Source organism: Penaeus vannamei, chromosome 23, assembly GCF_042767895.1.
Source record: "Penaeus vannamei isolate JL-2024 chromosome 23, ASM4276789v1, whole genome shotgun sequence".
Taxonomy (NCBI): Eukaryota; Metazoa; Arthropoda; class Malacostraca; order Decapoda; family Penaeidae; genus Penaeus; species Penaeus vannamei.
This window is the reverse complement of record NC_091571.1, coordinates 38,769,007-38,779,006: the sequence shown is the minus strand read 5'-3', so window position 1 is coordinate 38,779,006 and position 10,000 is coordinate 38,769,007. Positions and strand designations below refer to the sequence as shown.

The 10,000-nt window shown below is 32.9% G+C and overlaps 1 protein-coding gene across 3 annotated transcripts in view; it reads left to right on the top strand.

Annotated features, from left to right (window-relative positions):
• Nucleotides 1-10,000, top strand: part of LOC113809407 (myosin-9) — a 13,607-nt gene that overhangs the window by 1,053 nt on the left and 2,554 nt on the right. For all 3 annotated transcript variants that reach the window (XM_027360986.2, XM_027360987.2, XM_070137365.1), the window contains exons 2-18: nt 420-525; nt 710-836; nt 1,149-1,818; nt 3,372-3,473; nt 3,810-3,966; nt 4,985-5,130; nt 5,254-5,418; nt 7,012-7,122; nt 7,338-7,451; nt 7,792-7,912; nt 8,080-8,213; nt 8,418-8,544; nt 8,658-8,804; nt 9,037-9,225; nt 9,312-9,441; nt 9,590-9,786; nt 9,969-10,000. The exon at nt 9,969-10,000 is cut by the window's right edge and continues 124 nt beyond it. In XM_027360986.2, coding sequence (XP_027216787.2) covers nt 457-525; nt 710-836; nt 1,149-1,818; nt 3,372-3,473; nt 3,810-3,966; nt 4,985-5,130; nt 5,254-5,418; nt 7,012-7,122; nt 7,338-7,451; nt 7,792-7,912; nt 8,080-8,213; nt 8,418-8,544; nt 8,658-8,804; nt 9,037-9,225; nt 9,312-9,441; nt 9,590-9,786; nt 9,969-10,000 — 2,738 coding nt within the window. In that variant the 5' untranslated portion in view covers nt 420-456. The remainder of the gene's footprint in view (nt 1-419; nt 526-709; nt 837-1,148; nt 1,819-3,371; nt 3,474-3,809; nt 3,967-4,984; nt 5,131-5,253; nt 5,419-7,011; nt 7,123-7,337; nt 7,452-7,791; nt 7,913-8,079; nt 8,214-8,417; nt 8,545-8,657; nt 8,805-9,036; nt 9,226-9,311; nt 9,442-9,589; nt 9,787-9,968) is intronic.

The following is a 10,000-nucleotide window of genomic DNA, read 5'->3' as shown; positions in this document are numbered from 1 at the left end:
GTAGACTACATTTCCAACACTACTTTAAAATGGTTTCAGTACTATGGTTGTTTCAAGATATGCTTTGATATCAGATGAAAAATTAAAACCTGCTGCATTAGTGAAATGTATTTTACTTTCTGAAGGTATTTCTTCCACTAGCATCTTCATTCTATAAAAGCCAAGTCACTAGATTTGAAAGTGTGGAATATTTAGCAAATAATTTTCAAATAGCATTGCGGTAAAGGATTTTGATGGTCTTTTTCTTCTTTTCCTATATAGTGCATATAGATTTGCTTCGTACACTGTAAATTGTATCGCATATTCGCACAAAAAGAGTAAGTGCAAATATTGTATTTGTAATTCTGCAAAATTAAGCTTAATACTCTTAGTTAGAGTAACAGCGTTAGAGTTATTTGTATTTTTTTCCACCTTTGCAGATTGGATCCGTGCAGAGACATTAACCTCTTTGTAATTATGGCTGATGACTATCCAGAGCAAAATACGCTATCATCGTTAATCAAAAAGCCTCCATCAGACTGTACAGTAAGTGCTCTGATAAGGTCATTGCCAGTCATTTAATTTGACCTTGAGTGTAGATTATTTTACAAGTATGGTTTAGAAGGCTCTTGTTTTTATACCAACTATATTGAGAAGATTGTGATCCAAATATCCACAGAAGGATTTAAATTTTTTTGGGTTATAGTTTTTTGTTTTAATGAATGAACAGGAAGCTGAGCAAGACAGTGACAGTGTGTGGAGCAGTGCCTCAGAGTGCCAGAGTGAAATTGAAAGCAGAGGAACATCATCAGCAGAATTATTCTCAAATGAACCTCCTACAGTGCGAGTAAGGCCAGGTTAGTCATGTGATGGGAAGAATTATGAAATGCACAGTATTAGCATCATCTTTATTTCAGAAAAATATAGTTGAACATTATTATCATGTCACTCCTAGCATTTCAAGAACTTTAGTATGAAAGAGTTGTAAAAAGGCCCAATACAAAGGGGTCAGTTAAAGATATTCTTTAAGAAGTAACCTTTGTGCTTTTCTCATTATATGTAATTCCTTTCATTTTCCTGTTTTAGTTATTAGTTTTTTTTTTTTAATCTCTCCTTTGTTTCAACACTTTCATTGTATACACCTTAAAGTATTGGACATTGTTTTGCAGATGATGAGGATGAAATTGAGACATTAATCCGAGCTGCAGAATTGCTGGCATTAGAAAGAGCAAAGCTTCGACAGTCTCACTTTAGTGCATCAGGGATATCACCTTCGAAGGAAAATACACCAAGAGGCCCTCAGCAAGGCCTAGGACTTACCACTCCCTTAAAAAATATAAAGAACTATTACAGCCATTCACAAAAATTTGTTGGGGATACTGACTCGGGTTATTTTGGCAACAATAAAGAACCTAACAGAGCTGATGAAGCTCTGACTTCAGGAAGCTTTCTTCACGAATCTAATATACAAGCTGCGAATGAAGTAAATGGAAAGTTCACTAATGTGTATGCCTCTGATAAAGACATACCAAGAAATCACTGTCATTCATCACACAGCACCAGCCGAGGTTCACAAAGCATAGATCACTTCTTCACACCCAGCCTTGAGACAGCAGAAAAAATGAACATAGATGATATACCACGATTATCTCTAGATTCCATGGGGAGCATGAATCAAGACAGAGAGGCCTACGAGGAGAGAACAAGAGTTAGCAAGGATGTGAAAGAAGTGTGTAATTCATCAATCCGAGAGTTTGCGAGTGAAGAATCTCAGAATCCCCAAGGAAGACCATCCATAGGGGGAGTTGGTGATAGTGTTCCCTTTCGTGAGAGTTTTAGGTGAGTTTCTTAATTCATTATGACTTTGTCTTCATTACTGATATCTTTCTCAGGCTTGATGTGTATTGGTTCTGATGTGTATCATACTAAATAAGTGAATTTTTAACAAAAGAAAACTTCACATGATGAATTGAGGACTTTGTGTCCAAAGTTTTTTCAAACCAGTTGTCCAAAGATGTGTTTTGTTAATATAAACTTTCATGTATAGCATTGATATGCCCATATTAAATCATTGCAGTCAAATTGTTGTAGTGCCTTAATGGAAATATATTGAAACTTATGTTATAGATGAAAGTTTAAACCAATATTTTATATGATATATGCATTTTTGGGCAGTTGGTCTGAAAACACTTAGACAGGCATGGTCTCAGTTATCATTGATTCTGTTTTTCTCAGATTCAGATAACCATAAATATGTCTTGATTAATAATCAGTGCATCAGCTTTGTAAAAGAAATCTTTTAAGGGGTCACCTTTCAGTATTTGTCAAAACTTCATCTTGGAAGTCATAGCCGGATTTTATCTCATTTATGCTCTTCTTCCCAGGATGCTAAGGACCAAACCAGGTAGTTTTATTTGCTTGACAAAGTCTTGTCATATCAATCATGACCTTTTTTTTTTGCTGAATTTTGTTTCTCCTTACATTTTTTTGGACATCTTATTTCTTTAGTGCGTATACAGCCTCTCTAAAACCTTTTCCTTTATTTTTATAGTTATGACAGTGAACTAAATTAGAAAAATAAAAGTGATTATCGAGTGGCTTTTGGAAAGTATTGGTTGTTAAAGAAATCCTTATAACCTTTTTGATATTTTGTGTATGCAATTAATTTTTATAACAGCTTTTAGTGCATATGGGAGTTTCTAAACAAGCTTTGTATATCTAGAATATCAAATATGTTATTTTATATTTTATTAGAGTGATCTGGTAGATGTAATATATCCTGAGGTGAAATATTATATAAAAACATAGATGTATATATCCTTAAGGGATATATATTTTAATGCTTGGAGAATTTTGTTCATAAAAGAAAGTTACAACTGAACAATGTTCATTGTGACAAATGCAGAAAAAATATGAATGAGAATGAATATCTTCACAGTGCAAGATATGTATTTGATGTATATAGTTCAGACCAGTCAAATACTCTTGTCCATTCATACCTTTTTCTGAAATAAAAATTCTTGACTTTTGTTTTTAAATGTTTTTATTTTGATTGATTTTTTGAAACAACTAATCTTTTCTTTTTGGAATCTTGCTAAACTTGTAAGATTAATGCAAACTGATAATTTGGAATGGCTATTCAATTAGACAAATTATAGCTACCTGTATTATGTATTATAACAGTGTAATTCACTCCTTAACATATTCTTATGATCAGTTCAGACTTTCATTGTGTTTCTTGTAACTGTTTATAATGATAAAATTTACAGTCCTTATTGCAGAATATAAGAAAAAAAAAGAAGAAAATAATCAGATATTTTTTGGAGAGAAAGATAAGAATCATGTACAGTCATTAACATTTACAAAATACTTTATGTTACCTTCTCGTTCAGGAATGGGACTTCTGTCGAGATATCAACCGCTGTACATGACGAGTGCAGTAAACTATTGAAATTATCCCTCAACTCGACCAGCAGTCTTGCACATGTTTTGAGGTAAGTTGCTTATTCGTACTTTTCATGTATTTTATGTTTTTTTTTTTTTTTCAGGTCCCAGTCAGAGAGGATTATTATCTATCTATATCAATGTGCCCCCAAATTATTTCCATCCTTCACAAATACCTCTGTAAATCTGACTTAAGATTTGAATTTCTGAATGAACTTCCTCTGAGTACCTACAGGAAGGGTGTAAAATATTGCTATGATTACTCTGATATATCATTATACAGTAATACATATATTTTGTTAGTTTATTTTTCTTCATTGCAATTGTACCATATTAGTACACTACATTCTTTTTAATAATGCAGATAAATTATCTTCTGTTTCAAGGCTGTTGCGCCAGGTTTTGACCTTGCAGCTAAAGACAGAAACTTCTTGCGTAGCTGATAATGCACTTGAAGAACTTGAGGAATATGAAGCCCAGCATTCTACCTTGGAGGCCAAGCTCAATTCTGCGGCAGTTCAGCTACAGGGAGTCGTGTCTCATGCAAGTCGATTAAAGCTCGTAGATGTGTTAATGTGTTGTGATGCTTCTGACATCATTATATGAAGAGCCAATTATTATTTTAGAAAATTATCTTTGGATTCTTTCATCATTCTCATAATAGATATGTGGTCATTTGTTTTTGTATTGTAAACTGTTTGATGTTGCAATGAGTTGATAGAGGAGATGATGACATTTCTAAACAGGTAATTGAAAGATGTCTAGCAATAGTTTAATCATTTGTAGTTTGTGGTCTTACAGTGAATGTGTATATTGTCTGTCAAACCTTCATCTCTGAAATCTGCCCCATTAAAGAAAGAAATAGAGGCATTCGCAAGTAATTAAGATTTGTCTATCTTTTCCTGTCTGTCTTTAGTATTATTGCATTATCCATGTCTATACAGATATTTCAGTTAAAGATATAGCATGCTAGAAAATATTATTGAAAATCAAGGAAAAGGGTAAACAGGTGAGACAAGTACTTCTTGTAACTGGATCATTGGTGACCTAGTACTTGTAGAGCCATCTGTATATAAAAACAATTACCAAATTAAACACAGTGGGTATGGCATATACGTACATGCCATCCCCAGTAGCATGTGGTTATTATTGTTATCATCATTATTATTATTATTGTTTTTATTATTATTATTATTGTTATTGTTATTATTATTATTGTTATTATTCTGTAAGCACACTCATATAGTGGCCCACCTATGAAATAGCCTATCCCACTTTGGCTCCTAGCTATGCCACAAGGTAGATTGATCATGTATAATTGGAAAAGATATAAGATAATGAAATTCCTTTTTAACCCCTTTAGGACAATATAAGCAAATGTCATACTTATGTATATGTTTTGTTTGAGGTGAAACAGTTATTCTAACTATTTAATGTTTGTTCTGTCCAATAGGTATTAAGAGGAAAAATTAGGGAATTTCTTATCTAAAGTTTGTGTTGATAAATTGTGTGAGTATAATAGTTTCGGATAATTGATTGATACTGTAAACTGTCATATCAGATGCAAAGTATGGAAGCTCGTCTAATAGAGCAGGAAGAGGATGCAGTTCGAACGGACCAGTGTGTTATGCAGTTGTTACAGCAAGTTGAAGAGGGACTTTCAACAAGTGGCTTGGAGCATTTCATGGCCATTACTTCTCCGAGAAGGTAGAGAGAATGTTTAAATTCTGTGCATGTTACAGATTGTATATAAAATAAAGGTGCTTCATATCATAAAGACAATTACAGTTTAAGAAAGAAGTAAATTTATTTCCTCTTTGAACTTTTAAGAAGAAGCACCTTGCGGACCTTAGAAGATATTACATCTGCAATGACACTCTTGCTTGGAGAACTCAAAAGAAAGACGTCACGTTCACGCAGTCTAGAAGAGGAGCTCCAGCGATGTGCCCACGAAATAGACTCATTGAGAGAGGCTGTCCTCCAGAAAGAAGCAAGGTTAGTACTTTTGAAATAGTACAGTTGTGTCTAAATTTCTAAAACAATGTGTGCAAGTTTCAGGGTGATTTGTAAGGTACTTTTTATGCCAATGTCTTTAGCCCATATATCTTGATAGATATTCAAAAAAGGGATATCATTTTTTAATGACTAATATTAGCATTGAATAGTCATCAGGTATATCTATTGCTGTTATGATAGGATTTGTAAAAGATTCCCATACCTAATGGAATGTCATCATGCTATGATATAGTGGTACATGATTTTCACATGTCCTTACTCATTAACTGAGATGAAGAAGTAATGCACCATTAGAATATTAATGTGGATTCAAAGCAAGAGAAAACTACAGAGGTAGAATGCTTAATGGTAAAGGAGATGGGAGTTGGTGAAAGCAAGCCATATTTTTGCTTTCAAACAGGAATGATATGTGTCTTACCTGTAACAATTTTCCTTGGATGTTGTATTCCTGTGTTCTTGGACTTTCTCTTTTTCTTTCTGCCATCCGTGAGATGGGAGTGTGTGACTTTGGTAATTTTTTTTTACCCTAAGTGCCGCTTACCCCCTTAAATATAATGCAAATGTAAGAGGAGGCAAAGATGGTTGAATGTAATATATTTTTTCCAAATTATGATAAATAAAATATGTAGGCAAGCGAAAGTACAAGTGTGTGTGTGTATATGTATGTGTATATATATATATATATATATATATATATATATATATATATAAATATATATATGTATTTATATATTTATATATATGTATTTATATATTTAAATATATATATATATATATATATATATATATATATTTATATATATATATATATATATATATATATATTTATATATATATATTTATATATATATATTTATATATATATATATATATATATATATATATATATATATATATATTTATATATACATATATATATATATATATATATATATATATTTATATATATATATATATATATAAAGATATATATAGAAATATATATATTCATGTATCTGCATATATATATACACATATATACATATATATATATATATATAAATATGTACATATATAGATATGTACATATATAGATATGTACATATATATATATATATGTACATATATACATATGTACATATATACATATGTACATATATACATATGTACATATATACAAATGTACATATATACATATGTGCATATATCCATATGTACATGTATACATATGTACATATATACATATGTATATATACACATATACACATATATGACAGACACACACACACACACACACACACACACACACACACACACACACACACACACACACACACACACACACACACACACACACACACACACACACACACACACACACACACACACACACACACACACACACACACACACACACACACACACTCACACACACACACATATATGTATATGTGAATTTATATAAAGATATTGGTGCATGCTTTACAAAGACTATTATGATTTGAGTATGCTTTTGGTTGATCATGAATATTTGTATGATCTTTCCATTCCCCAAATTTTATTTCTTCATCTTCCATCTTACCTGATTCCTAGAATGAGAACTTCAGATCTTGAACTACTGCGCCTAAAGGAACACAACAACCGGGACTACACCTCCCTGAAGCAATGCTTGGCACAAGCGGAAGAGAGCCTGAATGACTCACAGTAATGTTGCACGTTAATTTCTTTCTGAACAAGATCTGATTCAGATTCATATTAAAGTTCTGATTGCATTGTGATGTTACTTTTGTTACTGATAGTCATTTACCAAAGTTGTAAGAAGTGTTTGGACATGTGTATATTGAAAAGGAAGTCTCGTTTTTGCAAATAACCTAACAGGTCATGTACGTGGTAAAGATAAGACAAATTTGATATTGCAGTGCAGAGAGAGCACGCCTAAGTGAGCTTATTAAGAAACAGACAGCAGAGCACGAGGTGACAAGACAGAGACTTCAGCATCAAGTTTCAGAGCTTCAGCGAACAATGGACTCAAGGTTAGCAATTTTAGGTTGTGAGGATTCATTTTTTAGATCTTTCTTTATACTTATTATTATTTATTGTCTCCGATATGAATATAGTATTTTACTTTGGTAAATAGAATTGCCATCAGTCTGATACAGTATTTTATTTTTCATTAATATGGTGGTATATTAAATTTTTATTACTGTCTTCCGCAGAGAAAAGTGGATAATTTCATGAGCTGATGTAACTAGGAAACTAATTTTTATGTAGGAATTTGTGAGACCACTAAAATATGACTATATCAGAAATATAGAACTTTCATAAAATGCTTTATACACACTTATGGTTATGATTAATTATTTGCTGTTCCAGAGTAAGTGAACTGGAACACAGTCTTCATAATGCTCTTAAAAAGAATCAGGCAGATGAATCTACAATAGAGGAGCTTAGGAATCAGCTCAGTCTCAAAGCAGATCAAGTCAAACTGGTAGATGTAAGTATATATGTTTGATTAATGTTTTTGTCAGCTTTATTGCAACCATATTCATTAATTTCATGAGGATGATTGAATATCACTGTCTTGAATATCTATGTAATGTTCTCTGATATAGACCATAAAAATTCTTAATCGTGCCTTCAAATTGATTAAATTTTATCCAGGAGGAAAATGGCCTTTTAGTTGAAGGGTTGAGGTCAACTCTGAAGCACCAGCAAGCAGAAATAGATCAGTTACGCTTGCAGTTAGACTCGACAGTGGCTGAAAAGCAGAGTCTGTCCAAGAGGGTTGTAGATCTGTAAGTGTGAAAGTTGTTTTAAAAGAATAGAAAAGATTGTACATCACTTATCATTGTTGAAATATGTATATGTTACAGAGGATGAAAGCTTTCGTAGCTTTAAGAGAGCAGATAAGAAAAAAATAATTATTGTTACTTTTTTAGTTTGGGTAATCGTAATCTCTTTTTAATTGTCACTATGAAGATTTATTCTTCTTTGTACAGAGAGACTACACTACATGCTGAACAAGAAAAGCATGAGAAAGTCCAAGAGGAAGCATCAGTACTAAGGTCTGATATTCGAAATCTCAAAGTCGAGCATGCCGAAACTCTGAAGATCTTACAAGACAAAGTAAGCAAGGAGATTGATAGGTGTCATTTTGCAAAAAGATGATTGCCTTAAATTCTGTTACAGTGTCTTACATAATTCTCTTTGATTTAGTGATGTCTTTTTCATCAAACCAGGTGGATAATAGCATGGCTGTGAAATGTGATCTAGAGCGACAGATACGGTCAGCTGATTTTAAGTTTCTGCAGCTGCGGACTGAGATGCAGATGGAAAGGCATCGGTCAGCAGCTCTAGCAGAGGAAAACAGTGATGCTAATAAGAAGGTATGAGTACTGTAAATCTAAACTGTGTATATGTTATAAGATGCGATGACCAAATCACTAAAATCACTAAATTTATTTATTGATTTTGATTACCAGTTTTATAGTGATATCATGAATTGGGAAAATATAATAAAATGTTACTTATTACTTCTTTCTGACAAATGGAATTCTTTTTTGGCAAAATGAAGCTTGATGAATATATACCACCTAAAGTGTAATATTTCCCATGTAGATTCAAAACCTGCAAGAACGTATTTGGAGCCTAACACGCAGGAAGAGATTCAGTAGCGGGGACAAAAGCAAGAGCTTTGATGACAGCCGGACTGGTGCAATTTCCTCCAGGGACTCAAGTTCAGAATATGGAAGCAGCATCAGCCTTTTTTCCTCCAGCTTAAGAGCTGATACTGTTGATCATGTACAGGTCAGTATTACAAACTTTCTTAAAGATCAATTCTGCTTAATAGACTTTATTCCACTGATTAATGATTTTTAAAAATTCATTACTAGTCTCTGGTGAAAGATGTTGGTGATGGACAGATGAGAGAGGAACAGCTTCATGCAATGCTGCGTGAGAAGGATCGTGCTATACGCAGCTTACAGGAGTCAGTTTCTACCCAGATTACCAGCAAAAATCAAGGTTAGTGTGATACAAATACCATTTGGTATACTGTATTCTAATAGATTAGAACATTATACCTTAAAGATCTCTGTGCTGGATTTTGCAGTCTCAGTGTGTATCTATATAGAAAAAAAGGTCACATAAGCTTTTATTGATTATTTTTCAGAACTTGAAGACCTGACAGGGAAAGTATCAAGTCTTGAAGAACAACTTTCATCATTACTGTCAGGACTTGAAGTCAGTGCAGCTATTGGAAATGTGACAACAGAAGTGGGCCGCCTTCTTCAGCAGAGGACAGAACATTTGAAATCCATAGACCACTCCTCACAGTGGCTTCAGGAAGAAGTGTCTTCTCTTGCAATGGTTAGCTACACCTTGGCTGTAATGTTATCTAGGGATGAAATTTTGGTATTAGTCAAGGAAAGGGATTCATTGCCTCCTGAATTTTTTTCTTTTTTCTTTTCTTGTTATAAATAGCCTATCAACCATCATAAAAGATGAACCTAACATCTGTTTCTGTTTCTCACTCTCACTTTCATATTTAGGAGAATCACATCCTAACTGCAGAATTAGATGC